Source organism: Kogia breviceps, chromosome 13 (assembly GCF_026419965.1).
Source record: "Kogia breviceps isolate mKogBre1 chromosome 13, mKogBre1 haplotype 1, whole genome shotgun sequence".
NCBI classification, from domain to species: Eukaryota; Metazoa; Chordata; class Mammalia; order Artiodactyla; family Physeteridae; genus Kogia; species Kogia breviceps.
Genome location: NC_081322.1, coordinates 23,403,815 through 23,428,046, shown reverse-complemented (window position 1 = coordinate 23,428,046; position 24,232 = coordinate 23,403,815). Strand labels below are relative to the sequence as shown.

General features: G+C 41.4%; 1 protein-coding gene across 1 annotated transcript; it reads left to right on the top strand.

Moving 5' to 3' along the window:
* The first annotated feature begins 1,565 nt into the window (after positions 1-1,565).
* On the top strand, positions 1,566-23,960 carry UBE2J1 (ubiquitin conjugating enzyme E2 J1). The gene is made up of 8 exons (XM_059083256.2): positions 1,566-1,831; positions 9,919-9,992; positions 11,382-11,513; positions 13,658-13,742; positions 14,025-14,130; positions 16,954-17,083; positions 18,312-18,431; positions 23,618-23,960. Exons 1-8 carry the CDS (start codon positions 1,801-1,803, stop codon positions 23,894-23,896), a joined length of 957 nt encoding a protein of 318 aa, XP_058939239.1. The 5' UTR covers positions 1,566-1,800; the 3' UTR covers positions 23,897-23,960.
* Positions 23,961-24,232: the final 272 nt, after the last annotated feature.

The window sequence follows — 24,232 nt, the reverse complement described above, 5'->3', positions numbered from 1 at the left end:
CCTCTACCCTTATGAGTTCTTGGCTGAAACCCCTTGTAATACACAGATGAACAAAAGAAAAACAAGCCAAGTAACTCCCTGATTTGGCCCAAGTCACCACCTTAAATACTATCTTCAACTAAAGACAAAAGAAAGCTGTAGGAGGATTGGAGGGAGGCCAGTTATGGGAGGTTATAGGAAAAGCACTTAAACAAGGGTAGAGATTATTTTGCAGATTTGTCAGTGCCTTCTCCATTCAGACTCTCTTGTGATTTAGAGTCAACCTTCCTTCTCTTTAGAGAGAGGGAGACGCTAACAAACCTAAATTTCGCCTAGAAAAGAGTAATTTCTACTCTGTTTTCAGAGATTCTCTTGAGCCTGCTATTTCTCAAAAATAATCACCTCAGGGCTTCCCTGGTGGCGCAGTGGTTGAGAGTCCGCCTGCCGATGCAGGGGACGCGGGTTCGTGCCCCGGTCCGGGAAGATCCCACATGCCGCGGAGCGGCTGGGCCCGTGAGCCATGGCCGCTGAGCCTGCGCGTCCGGAGCCTGTGCTCCGCAACGGGAGAGGCCACAGCAGTGAGAGGCCCGCGTACCGCAAAAATAATAATAATAAATAAATCATTTCAAAATAATCCTTATGCCAAAGAGGCATATTTTGAGGTGGCATATTCTGCTGCCTTTCAAAAAGAAAGTTTTCTAGTTTTACATAACAAGATGAAACTTGCCCAACCTGATAAACCCTCTTCATCCCACCTAGCCTTCTTTCCTTCCCTCTTCATCCTCCTCACCATTCCAACCTCACCTCTTTTCCTAAGTCTTTGCTCCTCTTTTAAGTCTTCAAAACCCCCAGTCCTGTCCTCTTTTTCTCAATCCCACTCTTTCCGCAATGAAGCCTGAAGTGTGTTCTTTAAGGATATACCTTTCATATTTGTATGCTTTCCCCGATTCAATTCTTCTTTTTTTAATCTCCCCAAATGCTTAAGTGCCTTGCACCTAAACACATTTGTCTGAAAAAGAATCCTTATAAAACCCTACTCAATCCCTTATCACTGGATTTTATCTTCCCGATTTAACTGTTTCCACCCCAAAACAACTATTGATCTAAAAACAAAGCACTTGGCAGGCGCCGGTGCACGCGGGCGCCGGGCCGGGGCGGCTCTGAACCCGGTGTCGAGGGCCCGGGCCCGGACCCAGTCCGCAGCGAGCAGGGCCAGGGCGCTTCCGGCCGCGCCACTCCGCGGGGAGCTCCGCGAGCGCCTGGGGGACGTCGGATGGGCCCGGTGGAAGGTCGGCCTCCCGGGGCCCGGGGTGAGAGGAAGACGACCTGGGCGCTGCTCGCTCTTTCAGATCCCGGAGCGGGCTTCCCGGGGCCGGTGAAGTGGCCCGCGGCCGCGCCGCCCTCCCGCCACGAAGCGAATGCCACGTCAGGACAACTTCACAAAACCGGGGAGAGGGCGGGTGACGCAGGCCGGGCGGCCGCGGCGGGGTTGGGCCCGCGGCCAGACGAGGAGGCTGACCTCCAGCCTGTGCCCCCGATTCAGCGACACCCGGGCCGGCGCCGGCGCCTGCCCAGCCCTCAGGGAGGCGGGGGAGCAGCGGAGGAGGCGGCGCTACAGCGGAGCCCGCGCCACTGCGGAGCCCGCGCCTTGCCCGCGCCCTCCCGCCCCGCTGGCAGTCCTGGCCAGGGCTGGGCGGAGTCCCCGGAGGTTCCTGGGCCAGGTCCGGTTGGTCCGAGCCGCGCTGAGACCCGGGCGGCAGCGGCGCGGAGAAGTGGCGGCGGCGGCGAGCCGGGAGGCCGGAGCCGGGACAGCGACCCGCCATGGAGACCCGCTACAACCTGAAGAGTCCGGGTGAGCGGGGCTGCGGGCTGGGCGCGGTGCCGCACTGTGGGCGGGAGTGAGGAGTGACCCCGGACTCCAGGGCCCCGCGCCGTCGTCCCCTCGCGTCGGCCGCCGCTCGCGGCCCCGCTCCCGGTTTCGCGCTCTACGCGAGCCCGCCGCCTGCCGGGCTGGTGCAGGCCGCGCAGCAGGGCTGCCGAGCGGGCACCAAACCTAGGGACTCCCCTCCGCACCGCGACTGTCCTGCCCTCATTTTCGCCGCGTAGAGCTGGGTTATCAACTCATCCCCGAGCACAGGTGTAAAGGTGATGTCCCTAGGTAATAGTGATCCTCAGCCCCTCGCCCTACCTGCACCCTGAACACCGTCGTTAGCCCTTCTCCGTCGCCGCCACCGGACTTTTATTAGCTTCTTGACCCACTCCCATTTGAGGATTTAGTTTAAACGTTCTGTTTGCAGCATTTGGGGCGAATAGAATTACAGACATAAAGGAAATGTTCTGGACTATACCAGTTAACCAAAAAGCTACGAAAACTAGTTGAGCCGGGTACTTTAGAGCTAACCATGATTTTTGCCGTTCTGACTAGTATGATATATGTCTATGTTCAGTCATAGAAACTTCTCTTTCTGTATTTAATGCCCGTGCTTCATTCAAAGAAGCAGCCAAACAATCCTAGCCTCAAATTCTTTTCTGATGTAGCGTAAAGATGCACGAAAAGTAAGCGTCTCTCTCAGATTAAGACAGGCTTGAAACGAATCTTTGTGTTCTATAAATGGTATTCGATCTGTACCTTGATAAATTTGTTAGGAGGGAGAAGCTCCACATGATAATCCTAGGATGTTAGTGATGGTTTGACCAACCCTTGCTAGTTGGTTTTTTTTTTCCTTCCAAAGAAGCGATTTCTCAGTAAGAATCAGCAAGATTAGCACGCTCATGGAAAGAGCTAATTGTGAATCCTTGATTTTTTAAAATAACTTAAAAAACGTACAAAGAATACAGAAAAGCCTGAGGATACTGATTGAACAGAACTTTGTTAACCAGAGTGCGGTCAGGCTAAGAAACGTTCTTAGGTAACTAAGTTTACAGAATTGGTCATAACATTTGGGGAGGCAAAGACTTTTAAAAAAATCTGGCAAAGGCCATGGGCTCTCCAAGAAATAGATTTATAGGATTCAATTTCAGTGGATTCACAATCCCCGCCCCCAGCCCATCTCCTAAGAACACGGGTGGGGGGGGGGGGGAGGAGATCAAAGAGAAAGAGGGAAAGAAAAGCTTAGTTTTAAGATTAGATGGTATAATGACTAGATTGTTAAGATTGTGCTAGATTTTAATAAAACTATGTGGGTAAAACATAGGGTGACTCCTTGGTCACATGGTATCAAGTTCCTTGAGACAGCTGAGGTACGTAGTGGGATGTCCAGAGGATTGGTGGGTCCCAAGAGATTGTTGTCAGAGGACCTTGCTCAATTTTGTTAGGTTATCATACCTGAGATTGTGGTAAGCATTTAAAATTCTCCAGAATGTTGTATGTTTCTATACTATATGACCTACTTGTCATCTGGCTGAACTTGGGTAGACATGCTTCTACTGTGTAATAAATTGCTTCCTCTTTTTGGTTTCATTTCCTCAAAGGTAGTGCTGCTGTTCTAAAAATGAAAAAAAATTTTAAAACCTTTTTTGGTCATTGTACAGATTATTTAGAGTTCATGGAAAAGGTAAATTAGATGAGATATGGGACTTATTGAATAAGTGCAGGAGGCATAGTGAAAATGTTTCCTTCCTTTGTTTTATTGTCTTGTAATATTTCGTAGGGTAATGCATGTGTGAAAGGAAGTGTTTAAAAACGCTGCACAATGTAAGAGATATAACACTTTTTCTCTCTATCTGATGTGGAGTTGTCTTAGAGGTATGGATGGGACAATTAAGTTAAGACAGTACAAATAAATGGTTAAAGACCAGTGTGTTAGCATATGGATAGTAAATTTGTTCATTTTATAGATGGGAAAACATATATATGTATATATTTTTAACATCTTTATTGGCATATAATTGCTTTACAATGGAAAACATTTTTTTACGATCTTTCTGGAATGGACCTCTGGCTGTGTGCAGAGCTCTGTGTGGAACCACTTCATAAGCCTCTGGCTAGCGTATCAGTACTTGCCTCTGCATCAGGCTCCCTGATCTCTTTTTGGGTCCCTTCTGGCCAAAGTCGCAGGGTCTCGGAGTACGAAGTAGGGAGACGTATGTGTAACGAACCTCCGGTGGCAGATTTCTTTGGAAGGGCCCTATGGGTTGCGTTCAGCAGGTGATTGGCAGGCATATAAGAGATTGGTGCAAAGGCACCCACTACCTCCATCAGAAACCTAGGAGTTATTCTATCCATGCCCAGGGTGTCTACTGCCCCTTCACGCTAATCATTCTCAAGCTTTAATGTCCAATTTAAACCCTTCTCCTAGGCTGTAGATTCATAGAACTTACTGGTGATTTAACATCTTTACCCAAATTTCCCACAGACCAAAAAAAATCTCTCCTAGGTATAAAAACCCCAAACCAAACTAATTAGTTTTCTCTCCCCCACACTTGCACCTCACCCTAATATTCCTAACCCAGGGTTTGACAGCCACCCAGGAATCCACTGGCGTCCTCTTTGATCTCTTTGTTCTACTCCTTTACTCCACCCTCTACCCTGAAACACACACAAATGCATGCATTTTCACGCAGGTGCCAATACACACAGGCACACATATCTAATCCTTCACTATTGTTACCAGATGAATTAAAACAAAACAAAAACTGATTAGGTCACTCCTCAAATTGAAAACATTTCAGTAGCTTCCTGGCGGCTATGGATTAAGTTCAAAGTAAACTGTTTAGCTTGCCCTCCTCACCAGCCTCATCTCCTATCACTCCTGTGCTCCTTTGCATTTTTACCATCTATGCATTTTGCCTGAGTGATTCTCCAGCTGGAGCAGCTCTTCTCCTTGGTCCCTGTTGGAACCTCTGCTTAGAATGCCTTCCCTTTTATCCATTTGAAATTCCTATTAATTCTTCAAGCTTCTTTAAGGTTCTGCCATGTCCAGCTCCCATAGGCAGACTAAGGTAGTCCCTATATTTGTGCATACTTGGTCAATATTTGTGTTGTAATTGTTTTCATGTCTTTCTCTCTCACTACAAGCTTTCTGAAGACAAGAAGCAGGTCTTAGTCATTCTTCTATCTCCATGGCTCAGATAGTCTTTAAATTGAATGGATACCTTTGCAGGGTCTTTGTGGGCAGAAACATGAGTCCTTAAAGTATTTGCTTAAGTGCCTTCACTATGGGAGCAGGGAGAGGCGGTTGGGGAGCATGACGTTGGATTCACATCCTCGATAACTTGGAGATGGATGATATCAAGATATTCATTGCTACTTTCCAAGAGAATCAGATGCATGAGAGACAGTGACCTGTAAAAGACCCCTTTCGCTGGCGCTTTGTCTCCAAAGTCCAGTGAGCTACCTGGGCATGTGAGGAACGCTAATGGGAGGCCCTTAGAGCCTAGAGTTTGGATCCAGAGTGATCCCGTGGCCTCCCTGAAAAGGAAGAATGAGAGCAGGAATGCAGGTGCTGCCCACCCCCCTTCTCTTTCCTGGCACATCTTGTCTTACCATGGTTGGAGAGTTCCACTGATAACCTTGCAAAGAGATAACAGAGGAGCTGGAGTGGAAGAAGTTTCCTCACTAACCATGTGGTAGCAAGAGATGGAGTATCAGGAGAGGCAGACTAAGCTCTAGCCCTAGTTTCCAGGTAGTACTTTAAATCTTGACTATTCCATAGCACTGATATTTCTTTTGGGGAGCTAGGGAGCCATGCCATGTGGCCAACTACACATGCGTATGGTCTGGATTTGAACCAGGGAGAATCATTGAGAGGGCCTTAAATCTCAATCCATTTCTGACCTGGGGAAGAGGAAGGGGTGAAAAGGAAAGGAGAATTATGTGACAAAATTATTGACTTTCATTTGACAGATATGAACATTGAGGCAGAATAAGATTATAAGTGACTTGTTCAAGGATTTAGAGCTACAAAATATCAGAGCCATATTTTAAATATATATATATATGTAATTATTTATTTTTCGCGGCATTGGGTCTTCATTGCCACGTGCGGGCTTTCTCTAGATGCCGTGTGCAGGCCTCTCATTGTTGTGGCTTCTCTTGTTGCAGAGCATGGGCTCTAGGTGCGCAGGCTTCGGTCGTTGTGGCACGTGGGCTCAGTAGTTGTGGCTTGGGGGCTCTAGAGTGCAGGCTCAGTAGTTGTGGTGCACGGGCTTAGTTGCACTGCGGTATGTGGGATCTTCCCAGACCAAGGATTGAACCTGTGTTCCCTGCATTGGAAGGTGGATTCGTAACCACTGTGCCACCAGGGAAGTCCCCAGAGCCAGAATTTTAATGCAGCTCTAATTCCAGAGTCCACATTCTTTTTCACGAAGGTGTTCATAGTATATGTTGTTTCAGAAAAAAAGAGATTATAAAAACACTAGAATACTCTTACCTTCTGTTTGGCTTTGTACTTTGTCTCTCACATGGTATGTGCCTGTGTGGCCTGTGGACTAATAAAATCAACTTGTTTAGTGGTTGAGCCAATGATTGTTCCTTTAAATTCTTTCCTGTAGCAATTCCGACCCTTTCATACATCTCTCATAATATCCATTGGGTGTTTATTTTCCTCTGTTGAACTGAGCTGAGTGACGAAGAGGCAGAGAAAATGTGATAATGTTATGGAATGGCATAAAATCTGACCTCTTCAGCTTAATCATTTTGCAGCCTGTTGATGAGGGATAAAGAAAAACAGTCTTCCTGGCATCTTTGATTGCTGGCAGTAATCAAGTTAAACTAATTAACTTCATAACAACTTCCATGATTTTATTTATATCTAATTATATTAACTTAGTGATATTTTTACACGGCTCTAAAACAGGGGCTTTCAGTTCTCTTTCCGTGGGCCCCTTAGGTAGAATGGGGGGATGGGGATAAATAGCCTGAAGGGCCTTTCATGCTGGCCCTGCTGTTACGTTTTACATATTGAGGTTCTCCTTAAACCTTTCTTTGAACGAAGGATTTTGTCTCATTATCAAATAAATTTGAGAACCACTGCTTTTTTTTTTTTTTTTTTTTGGACCATGCTGTGTGGCTTGCAGGATCTTAGCTCCCTGACTAGGGATCGAAGCCGTGCCCCCTGCAGTGGAAGCATGGAGTCCTAACCACTGGATCTCCAGGGAAGTCCCCAAAAGCACTGCTTTTTAATCAGATCCTTGGAAAGAGTTTTGTTGGGGGGAAGATAGTAACATTCATTTCAGCTAATACTTGAGTGTGCTAAGCCTTGAGGAGACTGCGATGAAGTAAATGTTGTTGAGCAGGAAGGACAGGTGTTAATCACAAGTGAGATGAACTTTATGAAAGAAAAATTATAAGGTGTTAAGAGGACTTAGAGCAAGGGGACTCAAGCCAGTATGCAGGGCAGTGGTTTCCAAACTAAATAGCTTAGAGAGCATTCCTGCTCTCCACTCTCCTGCCAGGACTCCACAAGGATTTTTATCTGTCCAAATGGAAATCTCTAGTCGCTCCTCTGAGAGTGGACAAAGGAAGGTGTCAGGGAGACCTTCCTGAGTCAATTTCATAAAGGTCTGGTGGGAGCCAGACTCAGTGATGAAGTGGGGGAGGGGAGGAGGAGCCGCAGTGCAAGCTGAGGAGTTGCTGTGTAGGAAGGAAGGTCTGAAGCAGAGAGAAGGTGAGCTGTGTGCAAAGCATGGAGCAAAGCCTAGTGTCTGGAACTTGGGGGTAGATCGTGTTTCAATATGTATGTGCGTGTTTCTAATATAGCATTTATCATGCTGATTTGTATTGACTCCTCCCCCCAGACTATAAGCTCCTTGATAACAGAAGCTATATTTTATTTTGGTTGTAGCTATAGCATCTAGTATGAACTTAATGAATATTTGCTGATCAGATGAACAAATTCTCTGCCTATAGGGTTTAGCTCAGAGTCGGAGATGGAAAAGAATATTAATAGCTATGGAATAGGATGGTGACTTAAGAGTTTTTTTCCAGCTTAGGAACCCTTGATTAAAATGAAATTTTATGCAAAAAGTCTTGACACATACCGAACTGTTTGGTTGTAGTGTGTGAGAGTTTCTTCTTAGTTAACCTCTCCCCGTAACGTTACAACCTGTGCCACCACAGATTTACTTTTATAGTTTCCTCTGCTTATTCATACCGAGCTGGGTAATTCCTACTGTCTTTCTTTCAGATGTCAGTACCTGACCCCTTTTCTCTTCTGTCTGCTCTCAGGTTAGGTGCCCACCTGGTGCACACCTCTCTCATAGCATGTATTGAACTGTGTCAGTTGGTTCTCAAGCAGAGTTTTGGAGAGCCTTGGGCCATCTGGTGTTTCCCTGGCTTTGCTCTCCTGTATCCTACACCAGTATCCTGACATTTTTTCAGCACCTAAAGCTTGAGGGTGAGGGGGCTGGAATCAAAGGATTGACCTTTGTGAACCAATAGGGGAGGAAAGAGGGTACAGATACACATAGGATTGTAAACTGTCATAAGCTGTTAATAGTCATTGATCATGGGGCTAAAAGTCTGTGGCATTAACTGAAAGAGGTGGAAGAGAATTGAGAGTTAATAGGTGTGAGATAGTCTTGGAGTGCTCCTTGGAGGGGGTTGGGTGGAGGCTTCCCAGAGAAATGTAGGAACACAGGGTGGCATTGTGTCCCAGTGGAGATTGTCGTTAATAACTCTATAATGGCATCAATGTGCCTGTCTCTGACTTTTTAAACCCCCTTCAGTAATGCTCAGCTGTTTGGGTATAGACTCCAGATAAAAAGATGGTTGGGAGGGGCTTCCCTGGTGGCGCAGTGGTTGGGAGTCTGCCTACCGATGCAGGGGACACGGGTTCGTGCCCCGGTCTGGGAGGGTCCCGCATGCCGCAGAGTGGCTGGGCCTGTGAGCCATGGCTGCTGAGCCTGCGCGATGGTTGGGGGACTTCCCTGGTGGTGCAGTGGTAAAGAATCCTTCCAATGCAGGGGACACAGGTTCGATCCCTGGTTGGGCAACTAAGATCCCACAGGCCGCGGGGCAGCTAAGCCCGTGGGCCACAACTACTGAGCTCCGTCTCAGCGAGAGTCCGTCTGTGGCAAACTACAGAGCCCACGTGCCCTGGAGCCTGTGCACCACAACGAAGAGCCTGTGTGTGCCACTAAGACCCGACGCAGACCAAAAAAAACCACCACAAAACATAAATAAAATAAATATTAAAAAGAAAAAGAAGATGGTTGAGTTGGCTCAGAATTAAATTTTGTCGGGGGAACATGAAAGAGGAACTCCTAAGAGCCAAAAGTGTGGATGAAGAGGGAAGTGAATGTAGGTATAGGTGGGGTGAAGAATGTTATGGGGTCAGTGGATTGGAGGTTTTAATTAAGCCAAAGAATCATTTCAAAAGGGAATTCAGCTAGGGCTATAGAGATTCATTGATCTCTGGGACAGTGCCATTAAGTTAATGCAAGATAGTGGGTAGAAAGTCCCAAGAGGTTGAGGATATAGGGGGTTTACTGTTCATGAGCATGAGTTCCAGAGGCCACGTTTTTGTTAAATATTTTAACAAGGTAGAGTTGGACTGCCTGTGTTGGAATCCTAGCTCTGTCATTTATCAGCTGTGTGACCTTGGACATGTTATATAATTTCTCCATGTCTCAGTTTCTTCATCTGGAAAATGGGGTTAAAAATCACACCTATCTCATAGAGTTGTTTTGAGGATTACATGAATTAATGTTTGAGTGCTACCATATAGGAAGTATATATAAGTACTTACTAAATAAAAATAGTGACTTTATGAGACTTCCCTATATATTTAATTTAACGTGTAACTCTTCTAGTGCCTAGCTACCATTTCCTCCCCACCTTTATTACTATTATCCCATAATTAAATGATATGCTCTGTTGAACAAGTCCTCTACACATTTTTTGTTGAAGTAGGAACTTTTTCATTAGGTTTGTAAATCTGTGCTAATCACTTAGAAAAGTAAATTTTAAATGTCTCTATCTTGTGAATTTTATTTTAGCTGTTAAACGTTTAATGAAAGAAGCAGCAGAATTGAAAGATCCAACAGATCATTATCATGCACAGCCTTTAGAGGTTAGTTTCTATCTCTGTCTTCTACATATGTATTTTAATATTTTAATATTTTAAACAAGTTTCTTAAAATTGTTTTTTCATTGCTTTGAATCATTACAAATGTGTTTGATATGCTTTATTGATATATTTTATTCCCTATAGTTCCTGAGTTTTTTGTGGGTTTTTTTTTTACTTTTGTTTTTAACCATTAAAAAAAATTGAAGTATTTTAATTTACAATGTGTTAGTTTCAGGTGTACACTGAGTATTTCTATTAGCCATTCAGAATCAGACATTTTAGAAGAAGCAGATTTCTGGTCTCTATAAAGTGGGCCTCAGATACTAAATTAGTTTTAGGTCTTCCCTCAGGAGGGAAAGTGGAAAGAACTCCAGACTCTACAGGTGGTAGACTTAGCCCCTTGAGGGGTCTCTACAGCTAGTTTGGGCTTTTTGTACGAACATCTCTACCTCTCTTCAGTCTTTCCGTCTGTGAAAGAAGGGTATTTAAATGTGCCCGATCTGGTTTTCATGGTAATAGTGAGAATAAGATGTGATAATATGTGCAAGCATTTTGCAAGCTATGAAGTACGTAGTTAACTGTAAGATGATGTTAACAGCCTATGTGTTAATATTACTGACCACTTACTAAAGAGCTTGTAGGCATCTATGAGGGATAATTTTGTTTTAAATGTTTGCTAAAACAATCCAAATTTATACTAAATTATTTGATTATATAAATAATAATTATCACTAATTAGGATATAAGGATTAATTTACAGTTAAATTAAGTCTATAATCTTTTTTTAGATCAAATGATTTTTTAATTAATTAATTAAATCCCCATCCAGAGAACAATCAAGCATGAACTCAAAATAAATATATTTTCAGACAGATTTTCTTCCTTGTATTCCTTTCAGAGGCACATAGTTGACAATAAACCACATCAAAATAATGCAAAAACCAAAAAAACAAACAACAACAAATAAATACAGAGGAAGATTGAGATTCCAGTAAACCTAGAAGACATTCAAGTGAAGAATTTTGGAATGTGTCAAGAAAGCAATTAGTCCAGATTAAAACTTCAGGGCTCCAGAAGAGATTCTTCAGAGAAAATAAATGGAGCTAAAGTAATAGGAAATATGTAAATCTATAATCTTATTTATGAATATATAACAATGCTCAGATGTTTTAAAATGCATTTGTTTAAAAACATTTTAGCTCTTATGGGACATGAAAACTAGATTTAAGAGCTTTTATTTGTAACTTTTATACTTGAGACATTGTGTGCATTAGAAACTGTTCTAGCAATAATATAAAAAGTTAATTTTTCTCACCCATGTTTCTAATACTGATTAAAAAAATCCAACTTTTTAATGTTATTGATTCCTTGTTGGTTATTGTTTTTGTTCAGGATAACCTTTTTGAATGGCACTTCACAGTTAGAGGGCCCCCAGATTCAGATTTTGATGGAGGAGTTTATCATGGACGAATAGTACTGCCACCAGAGTATCCCATGAAACCACCAAGCATTATTCTCCTAACGGTAAGAATTCTTGACTTTTTAGAATGCTTCTGGTGTAACTCTTCCTGGTGGCTGTAAACTGTGTATGCATACTCATTTTCATTAAGAAATAAAGTGGACCATTATTATTATGACTTTGCTTTTGAAGACCAGACCTTGGACTGTATTTATTTCTGGAAAAAAATTCCTAGGAAGTTGAAGCATCTGAGAAGTACTCATGATGCTAATTGCCATAGTGTGGTTGTTAGGATTCAGTGAATTAATTGTATGCAAAGTGCTAGGCTGGCACATGGTAAGTACTCAATAAAGGGTAGTTACTGTTATTGGACCTCTTAATCCCGTTATCTCCTTCAGTTTCTCACCTTTCTTATGCTTTGTTCTTGAGTTTCCTCGAGCGGCTCTTAGAATAAGAACTGACACGGTCCTCAATAAATGTTAGCTATGTTATTACTATTTATATCTTAGAATTTCTCTCTAGCTTCACATATTTTATCTCCATGTAAAGGAAAGCTGTTGATCCAGTTTTCTCTTTTATTTCCTGGGACATTATTCCATCAGTAAATTCCTCTCTTAAGTGTTAAGCTTTTCTTCCTTCATTTCCTTTCATTTATGTGTGTTTAATTATCCCCTAATCTTGAAAGAAGCAAAAATAAAACACAAAAACCTTCCCATATCTCTGCTCCCACTTTAAGCTGCAGTCTTATTTTTCTCTTCTGATAACCTTCAAGACATGCTAACTCTAGTTTAGCCCGTTGTGTTCTGGTTCCCACACATAGCACCCTGTTTAAACAGGCTTACTACAGCAGTCTCAGAGACCAGTTGGAGAAATCTCACCACCTCTTCTCAGTCTTCATCCTATTCCATCTAAGTTTAAGTTAAACATCTGATACACATGGGGATAGCAAATGGTAAAAGAAAAGATATTCATCATTACCAAATTAATGTTGCTTTTACTTACAGTGTCTGATGTAGTGGAAAGAGCATTAGTTTTAGAGCCAATAGCCTTGGATTCTGGCCAGTGTGGTTTCCATTACACCACAGGCAGGTTACATAATCTCTTTGAAATTCAGTTTTCTCATTTGTCAAAAGGGATGTGTATGGTAAATATAATCACACTATAAAGTTCCTGGCATATAGAAGGTGCTTACTAAACACTAGGTGTTGTTGAGAATTGTTAATGCTGGCAGTAGGGCTGGAGCAGGAGGCCCTGGAGGGGCCCTTCTCTTCTTTTAGTTGCTAGATCGTGGGGAGAGCCAGGTGGTCTGAAGGGAGGGCTGGTGCGTGGGGAAACTGGTGGGGGGCAGTGGGGCAGCAGCTGTTCACCGATGATGTCGTCTTTGTCCTGGTTTTCAGTACTTAACTCTTTCTGATTCACTTCCTCTCTTTCGAAAAGTCTTCTCCAGGCTTCATTCAACAAATATTTATTAAACATGTATCATGCACCCTGTGGGTGTGGCAGAGAATAAGTCAAATTCTCTGCCCACGTGGAACTTACATTCTAACTTCATGCCTCTTTTTCCTATCCTTCCCCTGAGTATGGGTAGTCTACGAGTTCAGACTACAGCTGTTTTCTCTTATTTCTATGAAATGGTTTCAACGATCACCTCTGTGAAAGTCAGGTACCAGAAATGTATTATCTTCTTCTGATACCAGCGTGTCTGTATTTCTGCCTGCCTGCCGGACATCGTCAGTAGCTCTTCTGCCAAGACAAAACTGGCGTCATCCTCTCTCATCTGTCACTTCTGTGTTCCTGCACGAAACTGCCTCATCCTTCTGAGAATCACTGCCATCTCAGAGCCTACCTCCCCAGTATCTAGTTTCTTCTCTTTTAGATCCTTTCCAGAGTCTAGCACCATACTAGGCACAGAGGAGGGTATCAGGACATCTTTATATGTCAATTATTTAGATGTCACTTGTGCAACTCAGTTTCACAAAGCTGCTAGAACTTCTAAAAACAGCTTTTATTCTTCATTCAGAATCCAGCAAACATTTGTGGAGTATCTGTAAGAGGATAAAAATCTATCCCCTTGGAGGGTCCATCCTTTTAAAATTCTCTAAAAAATTATCTTTAAAAGTTCTTTATATATAAAATATATTTATACTTTAAAGTATAAAACATTAAACACACACATGTATAACTTTTAAAATACCTTATTATTCCTAAGGCTAATGGACGATTTGAAGTAGGCAAGAAAATCTGTTTGAGCATCTCGGGACATCATCCTGAAACTTGGCAGCCTTCATGGAGTAGTGAGTATTTAAAGTGAATATAAATCTTATATAACTTTAGTCAATTCATAATAATAATGTATAGTACTCTCTTGAGGTTGAAGCTCTTTTGGATAAATAATTTGATATTATTGAATAAGTAATAAAATTCTTTTCCTTGTCTAGATTTTTGCATCATTTTAATACAGTCCCCAACTTGTACCTCTTCAGTGAAACCCTATGAGTCTTTTCTTTTTCTCTTTCCAGAGTAAACCCAGTTCCTTTTACTGAGCAACTTAGATTGATGTTTACTTTTTATTTCAGTAAGAACAGCATTATTAGCCATCATTGGGTTTATGCCAACAAAAGGAGAGGGAGCCATAGGTTCTCTAGATTACACACCTGAGGAAAGAAGAGCCCTTGCGAAAAAGTAAGTTTTGCATTTCCTTATTTGTTACGATCTGAATACTGTTCTGGATAATGGCTACTAGGAGGTAGGCTCTGTCTCTTTGTGACTCACCTTGGTTCTACAGGATCTAGTCTTAGTTTTGCTATTTCAGAAATTCAGTTGTATCAATTTCCCCAGGGGCGACCAGACTCTAAAGAATTTGTTTCATGCTATCTAGTTTTAAAAAGTAGTTGATAGGACTTCCCTGGTGGCGAAGTGGTTGAGAGTCCGCCTGCTGATGCAGGGGACACGGGTTCGTGCCCTGGTCCGGGAAGATCCCACATGCCGCGGAGCGGCTGGGCCCGTGAGCCATGGCCGCTGAGCCTGCGCGTCCGGAGCCTGTGCTCCACAACAGGAGAGGCCACGACAGTGAGAGGCCCATGTAACACACACACACACACACACACACACACACACACAAGTAGTTGATAATATCAACCTATGATGAGCAATACCTTCTAGAAGATAGTACTGGTCATTTGTCTCCACTTGGGCAGTTTTACAGATGGAAAAGAGCCAGAGTAATGATATGTATGTAGCTTTCCACAAAAGTTTAAACACTCCTTGAAGGCAGGGAGGGAATCCATTTTATCATCTTTGTATCTGTAGCATCTGCCACATAGCAAGGGCTCAATAAATGATCTGGAATAAAGCAAAGATTTTCTTTATCAAGTTGTAGTTTCCCAGTGGTATTGCCTTCTTGGTTTTATTCAAGTACATTCTGTCTGTATAACCCAGATTAGTCATTAGATTCAGAGTAGCCTCTCCTTTGAGTGGTGCTAAAACTAATTCTTGATTTTGATCGTTGTCCTGTTCTGGACTTTGCTGCCTACCACCTTTCAGACCTATTATGTTAATTAAATTGTAGTATATCTTACCCTAGCCCAGCCCAGAATGGCCCTCCATAGATGTTTGTTAAATCAGATAGACTTTAGCCTCGGAAAGATTTGATAGACTCCCTGTTTTGTCAGCAACTTTTCTTTTTAAACCTTATTCCCAAGTTTGGTATATACCTTGCAGCTACTATTCACAAACTGTAATATGTACTTGGATTACATAGCATTTGTTTTGATTTCCTATGTCAACTTTCTATCTTGATACTTCCATCCAGTTCATTTCATGTACAAGGTTAAAAAAAAAAAACCAAATAACTTTTTGTTTAGACTTCTCACTCTATATATTCTAGTTCTTAGTCTGTGATACAGGCTTTCTAAAACATGATTTTGCATTCAACCATGGTAGCATACTGTCCTTGTGGATAAACTAATACTAATATATTAAAAATAAACTTTCTCCTTTAAACTTCATGTGACTTCTCAGTTAAAAGTGAACACATTTTAAGGTAAATAATTTGGCTACAATTGATTCTCAAAGGATATGGACAGCAGTGCTACTTCTAGTGAAACAAAAAATATTCATCAGTAAACACTAAATTAACCCAAGTTTTACATATATTTTGTCTACATGAAGTTATAAGTAGTATATTCTTCAAGATCTAAGACTCTTGTTGAACTAAAAGTAGGACAAAATAGTTTTTTTAAAAGTTCAGCAATGTAACAATATATATTTCTGCATATTATACACATTTACTTCCAATCATACAAAGAAGAAAATAAAAACATACAGAAACAAATTAATATTAGGAAATAGTCTGGTTAGCAGGCTTATTTTGAGCCTGTGTTTATTATAATGAATGATGAATTTCAGTGTCTGGATTTTCTACAAGTTCTCTGATCTTTCAAGTTGTACTACTATTTTGATGAGTAGGGTTTGTGAGTTTTTCCTTGGAAATATCTGTAAATTCTGTTTTATTTTATTAAAAAAATTTGTTTTTATTTGGCTGCACCACATGGCCTGTGGGATCTTAGTTCCCCGACCAGAGATCAAACCCGGGCCCACAGCAGTGAAAGTGCCGAGTCTTCACCACTGGACTGCCAGGGAATTCCCGATTTGAGCTTTAAAATGAACTTCTTAGGGGCCTCCCTGGTGGCGCAGTGGTTGAGAATCCACCTGCCGATGCAGGGGACGCGGGTTCGTGCCCCGGTCCGGGAAGATCCCACATGCCGCGGAGTGGCTGGGCCCGTGAGCCATGGCCGCTGAGCCTGCGCGTCCGGAGCCTGTGCTCCGCAACGGGAGAGGCCACAGCAGTGAGAGGCCCGCGTACCACCAAAAAAAAAAAAAAAAATGGACTTTTTACATAGACTTGTTATGTGTGATCTTGAGGATAGTGTAGTTAAACAATTTATATGTTTTGTCTTACAGATCTAAAGCTTACTTTATTTAGGCAGTGTGTTAGGAAAAAATGAAATCTAAGCCCTAGTTTTTATTTTTTTTAAATTTCAGATTGTTAAAATTAAGGTATAACTGACTGGATTTTTTTTTTTTTTTTTTTTTTTTTTTTTTTTTTGCGGTACGCGGGTCTCTCCCTGTTGTGGCCTCTCCCGTTGCGGAGCACAGGCTCCGGACGCGCAGGCTCAGCGGCCATGGTTCACGGGCCCAGCCACTCCGCGGCATGTGGGATCTTCCCGGACCGGGGCACGAACCGCATCCTCCGCATCGGCAGGCGGACTCTCCACCACTGCGCCGCCGGGGAAGACCCCTGACATGGATTTTTTTAAAAAACAGTTTAACTTGTGTATTTGTCTCAGAACTATAATTATTGACAAAATTGTCTAATTTGCATATAGATGAGTGTGATACGGAATTGTTGAGAGAGCTTTTAAATTTAATCATTCAGTATTTGCGTGTCTTGGATTAACTCTCAAGTATTTGATTTATACCCATCAAAAAATTACTTCTTACCAGATCACAAGATTTCTGTTGTGAGGGATGTGGCTTTGCCATGAAGGATGTCTTGTTGCCTTTAAAATCTGGAAGTGATTCAAGTCAGGCTGACCAAGAAGCCAAGGAACTGGCTAGACAAATCAGTTTTAAGGTACTCTAAATTTGTAAATAAATTCTAATTCTGTAGCCCTTTTGTTTATTGCCAACTTTTGGACAGAAAGTAAAGAAATGTAGTTCTGTCTCACTGAGGTTTTTACAAGTAATTTTTCTTATTACAAAACTAATAATATATATTCACAGCAGCAGCATTATTATTATAGCATAGTAATGGTTAAAACTTAGACTCTGGTATATGTGCCAGGGTTCAAATCTCAGCTTTGCTGCTTATTGGTAGTAGGACATCAGGCATATTACTTACATTGTACCTTTTTCTTATCTGTGAATAATAATGGTACTTGTAGTATTCTTATGAGAATTGAGTTAATGCTCATTTAAATGTATTGCATTTAGAACTGTCTCTGGTGCTTAATATATTTTAACTATTATTATAGAAAATATAGATAAACAATAAGAAGAAAATAACAATCATGCATAATCCCATCCCCAAGAAATAGCTGTTATTAATATTTTGACATGTCTCTCATCCTTTTGCTCTGCATATAATTACTTCTGGAATTTAATTTTTAGCTCCATCAAAAAAAGTCAACCTGCCTTAAGCAACATGCTGCCTCCTCCCTTTTCTCCCCTCTCTACATCTTGTATATCCTCCCATGTCCAGTTCTTGGGAGAAATTTTCCCTTCTATTTTACTGCGGTGCCTGGAAGAGGAGGTGCTTAATAAGTGTTGGTTATTTTCTTCCTTCTGAGGATTCCTATTGTACTTAACATTACTTCCCTGAAAAATCTTAGGGCCAGATGTCTTTTGTACATCAGAATTTCAGATTTTAGAAATATTAAACCTGTACTAACATCCATAGTGGGATCTAGGGCAGCACCCCATAATCAGATCTATTAATATCTCATCAGCGAACCTGGGAAAATTTACAGTAATGTGCGATCAAGACTGTTAATAGCCTCACATGTCAGACTTTGCCTGAAAATTACAAAAAACTTGAGTTTTTAGAGCTTTTTGGAGGGGATTGTGAACCAGGAGTGTTAGTTTTGTTCCTCACCAAGTAACAGCTCCTTGAGAATAGGTATTGTCTACTCTTCCTTAAATATCTAGCACAGTATTGGACACAAATGAATGCTCAGAGCTTAACTGACTAGTTTATATTAAAGTACTAATTAAAATAAATCCAGGAGAGGACTTAGTAGGTTGTGGGTTATTCTGTACATCTCCTCTTGTGACACTGCTCTTGGGTGTATCTTTTTTTTTAGGCAGAAGTCAATTCATCTGGAAAGACTATTACTGAGTCGGACTTAAACCACTCTTTTTCACTAAACGATTTACAGGATGATATACCTACAACATTCCAGGGTGCTACAGCAAGTACATCGGTATGGCTCTTATCTTTTATATCTGTATCTATATCTATACCATTGTCATTATTTGCAGTAGAAGAGGCGATATCTAGATGAAATATCTGAATATTTTGGTTCTTCTAACAGTTGGGTTCTAGCCTAGCTTTCCCTCTAGTGAATTGTAGTATCTTAAGCAAGTTATTCATATCTTCTGAGCCTTCTTTTCTGTTAAATGGGGATGGACTAAACAAATTTTAGGTCCTATTGTCCTTCCAGAATTCTATGACATTTCTGAAAAGTTAGTTTCAATATAGTGCTAGACTCTGAATGAAACAAAATATACATACATTAGCTGCTTTCTAAATAGGCACTCTGGGGCTTCCTTGGTGGCGCAGTGGTTGAGAATCCGCCTGCCGATGCAGGGGATACGGGTTCGTGCCCCGGTCCGGGAAGATCCCACATGCCGCGGAGCGGCTGGGCCCGTGAGCCATGGCCGCTGAGCCTGTGCTCCGCAACGGGAGAGGCCACAACAGTGAGAGGCCCGCGTACCACACACACAAAAAAATAAATAATAAATAAATAAATAAATAAATAGACACTCTATCTCTGGAAGGTTCGTTAAGCTGCATTAAGGCACTGACTTAAAGGCCTGGAGTCAAAGATTTGCCTTAGACCATCTCTGTCCAGTACAGTAGCCACTAGCCACATGTGACTATCTAAATTTGAATTTACCTTATTCAGAATGAAACTAAATTAAAAATTCAGTTCCTTAGTCACACTGGCTACATTTCAAGTATTCAAGAGCCACATGTGGCTAGTGGCTACTGTATTAGACAGCATAGATACAGAACATTATCATCTCAAAAAGTTCTGTTGGACGGTGCTCCCTTGGACATAGTAAGTGTCTAATAAATAATTATTGAGTGAAAGATTACATGGATGCTATGGGTCTTATTAGCTGTGCCCTGACCTATTGTCTAAACATTAGCGTGCTTTGGTTGTTGGAGAGACTGATTAAGAAACTGTGACTGGATTGTTGCTAAATAATTAGGATTATGGGGGAAAACATTGACTTTCCTTTCTATTTTTAATTTTTAAATAAATTTATTTATTTATTTTTAGCTACATTGGGTCTTCATTGCTGTGCACGGGCTTTCTCTAGTTGTGGCGAGCAGGCACGACTCTTCCTTGAGGTGTATGGGCTTCTCTTGTGGAGCATGGGCTCTAGGCACGTGGGCTTCAGTAGTTGTGGCACATGGGCTCAGTAGTTGTGGCTCACGGGCTCTAGAGTGCGGGCTCAGTAGTTGTGTTGCACAGGCTTAGTTGCTCCACGGCATGTGGGATCTTCCCGGACCAGGGCTCGAACCCGTGTCCCCTGCGTTGGCAGACGGATTCTTAACCACTGCACCACCAGGGAAGCCCCTCCTTCCTATATATGAGAGAGGAGCTGTCTCTTTTGTAACAGATTGTTTGGTCGAGTAGCCACATCTTTTCCCCCGTCCGGTTTATAGAGGATTTTAAGGGGTCAGGAAAACTGAAATAGAAGCTGGGCAAATACAGATTTTCCTTTTACTCAGGAATACTTATTATAAAGTGGGACTGAGTGGTCTTCTCCCATTCAGAGAGTGAGATGGGCAGAAAGAAGTTGATTGGAGAAAGCAGGGGAGAGGGTGCTCTAAAGGAAGTTTTTGGGGGACTGGAGATGGAAGTATAAGAAAAAAGTGCATGCTAAGAGTTAAATCATTTTTAGGTGTTGCCCATGTAATTTCATGAATTACAGAGAGATATAGTGAATTAATTTTAGTCAGTAAATGTTTTAGCTTGCAGTAGTTTTCAAAAATTCAGATTACTTTTCACCTTTAGAATTCTAATAGTTTTAAATTTATTTATCTTATAGATTTTATTTATTTATTGGCCGCATTGGGTCCTCCGTTGCTGTGCGCTGGCTTTCTCTAGTTGCGGCGAGTGGGGGCTACTCTTCCTTGTGGTGTGAGGGCTTCTCATTGCAGTGGCTTCTCTTGCTGTGGAGCACAGGCTCTAGGCATGCAGGCTTCCGTAGTTGTGGCACGCAGTCTCAGTAGTTGTGGCTTGCGGGCTCTAGAGCTCAGGCTCAGTAGTTGTGGCACACAGGCTTAGTTGCTCTGCAGCATGTGGGATCTTCCTGGAGCAGGGCTGGAACCCGTGTCCCCTGCATTGGCAGGCGGATTCTTAACCACTGTGCTACCAGGGAAGCCCTCTAATTTTTTTTATATCATAAATAGTTTTTTAAAAAATGGAACCATCCTATTACAGAGAGGAGGGTAGTAATCTTTTTTCACCTATAAGGACAGTCTCCTAATACTTGTGATGTATTTAAATCTGTCTTTAGTCTATTTTAAATCTATGTCAAGTCTCCTGTTGCATATTCCAGTTATACTTATTCCAGTTGTAATTTATTTTATAATTAGTTATTTATTGTCTGTCTCCCTTCCCAGAATGTAGGTTCCTTGAGGATCAGGGCTGTGTTTCTACTGCATGATATCCCTAGTGCTTGGCATAGTGCCTTGTATATAGTAGATGGTCAATCGGTATATGTTGGTTGAATAAATGAATCTTAGGATTGGCACTTTAAAAAAATACTAGGAATACAGATAAAGAAAGCAAGAAGTTTAGTAAATTAGATTGCACAAACAGTGGTTTTGTTATTACAGTAGTCTTTTCCATTTTGATTTTTTTCTTATTTTTTCTTCCAGTTTTATTGCAATATAATTGACATACAGCACTATAAGTTTAAAAGTATACAGCACAGTGATCTGACTTACATACACCATGAAATGATTGCCACAATAAGTTTAGTGAACATCCATTATCTCAGAGATTACAAAATAAATGAAAAAAGAAAAAAATGTTTCTTCCTTGTGGTGAGAACTCTTAGGATTTCCTCTCTTAATAACTTTCATGCATAACAAAGAGCAGTGTTCATTCCATTAATCGTATTGTACATGACATCCCTAGTACTTATTTATCTTATAACTGGGAGTTTGTACCTTCTGACCACCTTCATCCATTTCCCCTCCCCCCAGGCCCCTGTCTCTGGTAACCCCAAGTCTGATCTCTTTTTCTATGAGTTTGTTTGTTTGGGAAGTTTAATTTACCTACAACATTACGTTAATTTGGCGCACAGCATAGTGATTTGATACTTCTATACATTACAAAATGATCACCACCCATTTTGATTTTAAAGTACATAAAGCAGAACTCTTCTTCGTAGGTATAGGTGATTGATACCAATTCTGGTTAAAACAATAAAATTGCAAATTTAGCTCTTAACTACATTTACATACAGATTACCTCAGAGTGTGATTATATAATTTGATCACTGTGGAAGTAACTGAAACCTCGTTTTGGCTGGGGGTAGCTGATTTACATGAAAGTGTAATATAAATTCACTGAGATGTTATACATCAAATCCCAGCTAAGGTAAGTTTTTTTAGCCTTGAGGGGGCGAGAGATTGCCCAAAGTCTAAATACAGCAGATAACATCAGGCCATCTGTTGATTTGATGCAGATTTTTTAGCTATGTAGAAATGGGAACAATATTGATGGTCATTTTATGTTTTTCAAGTCTGTCAGACTTTTTTCTTCTTCCCGGGGATTGAGGTTCTGAATAAGCCATTTCATTTTAACACAAAACTCCCTCCCAGATGCTATTCTAGGTTACTATAGAAAAGCTTATATATATATATATATATATATATATATATATATATATATATATATAAAACAAGGGACTTATCTGTGCCTGTGATTTTTTTATATACTTCTACATTCCCAGAAATATCACTTCATCTTAATGAAGGAAATGGAAACTATTATGACTTAAGTCTTCATTCTGTGATATGTGTGTTTGAACAAGTTTAGGCAAACAGCAGAGATTTAAAAGTCCTACCACCAAACCTATGGCATTTTGAAAATGCTAAGGCCAACTTGATTCTCCATCTGCAGTTCAATATGAACAATCAAAATTTAGTCCAATTAGTCCTTCAACTCCAAATAATCATACTAATAAAGTTCTGAAAAGCAGCACTAAATCAAGTTCTGAAAAGCAGTACTAAATAAAGTCATGACTTTTTTTGTTACCTAAATCTGGAGTCTTCAAAGGGATATATCGATAGTAATATTAATAATGACTAACATTTAATAAGCAATTGTTCATCCTAAGCACTTTATATCATTATCCTATTTAATCTTCACAACTACTGAACTGTATAGTATCCTTGTACAGGAGAGGGAGCTGAGTCTTAAGTTAAATAACTTGCTTAGGGTCACACGTCTATGAAGTGGAGAAGCCGGCCTAGTAATGATAAGACTCCCTGTTTTAGTCAGGTATATGGGCAGGATAGTGTTCTCCCCTCAAACTAACAGAAAAAACAATATGTATAAAATCAAAGCCTTAAGATGAATCCGTCTCTTATGCTAGTTTCTGAATTGATACTACCAGCTTGTTTTTTTTGTTGTTGTTGTTTGCGGTACGCGGGCCTCTCACTGTTGTGGCCTCTCCCGTTGCGGAGCACAGGCTCCGGACGCGCAGGCTCAGCGGCCATGGCTCACGGGCCCAGCCGCTCTGCGGCACGTGGGATCTTCCCGGACCGGGGCACAAACCCGCGTCCCCTGCATCGGCAGGCGGACTCTCAACCACTGCGCCACCAGGGAAGCCCCCCACATCTATTTTTTATAACAATATTATTATGAAGAACATATGGTTTGAAATTATTTCCTATGTTCTCTGATTGTTGATGTAATAAGATAACACTGGGGGAATAACACTGTTACGAGTTGCCCTTTTTTGCCATTTAGAATATGGCAAGTTTTTATGTAGAAGTGGGACTCAAATTGCTTCCCTCCTTGAGTCTCCTGGAAGAAGGGAGGTACCCAGATGCCTAGCAGATACTGTTTGAATTGCTGCTGGAGGAGAGTACAAAGCAGTCTATGGAGAATATGGGCAAACTCTTTCCTTGTCTTATTTGTTGCTGGTAAAGCCCTCCTCTACCTGGTGAGCACCCAGAATAAATTGTGTTGCTAGCTTATTCCTGGGGGTGAATTACTAACCTCAGCATTCAGAGAATTCTTGGTAGTTTTGCCCTTAGTCATATTTAGCGCTCGGAGATTCCGTGTGCTGTTGAAGAGCCTGTATTGAAATTGTTCTTTGCCAATTTCAAACAGAATTTCTTAAAATTTCATAGTGTGGAGTCCAGAACACCTTAGCAGCATCCCTTCAACAACCTGCCCAACCTGTAGCTGAGGATACCTCCATGAGCCCTCGACAGCGCCGGGCCCAACAGCAGGGTCAGAGAAGGTCGTCTACTTCACCAGCTGTGACCCAGGGCCGGCCGCCAAGAGACCACCACACTGATCATGGCGGATCCGCTGTACTGATTGTCATCTTGACTTTGGCATTGGCAGCTCTTATATTCCGACGAATATATCTGGCCAATGAGTACATATTTGACTTTGAGTTATAATATTGTTTTGTGTCTTAAGAGCTGTGACTCAGCTACTTCATTAAACATTCTGCATTGGGTATAATCTAAGAATTGTTTACAAAAATATTATTTTGTATTTACCCTTCATTCCTTTTCTGATCCTTATAATTCAGTATAAATATAGCTAGACATTCAGACTGTGTCCTGCTTAGTATAAGGGACTGGAAGTCAAAGTCCCTTGTCTCTCTATATGACCTGCTTTACAGGGAAATAACTTATTGTTGTTTCTCATGCCTCAGCTTCTCTTTATGTAAATTTGTGATACTTTTCTGTATAGCCCTTTAAAATTTTTGGATAAAAAATGGTATTTTAAGT

Excerpts from the sequence above, each read along its gene's own strand:
- UBE2J1 (XM_059083256.2), top strand. The coding sequence starts at position 1,801 with ATGGAGACCCGCTACAACCTGAAGAGTCCGG. Across the intron at positions 9,993-11,381 it reads ATCATGCACAGCCTTTAGAG|GATAACCTTTTTGAATGGCA; the intron begins GTTAGTTTCTAT and ends GTTTTTGTTCAG. Across the intron at positions 11,514-13,657 it reads CAAGCATTATTCTCCTAACG|GCTAATGGACGATTTGAAGT; the intron begins GTAAGAATTCTT and ends ATTATTCCTAAG.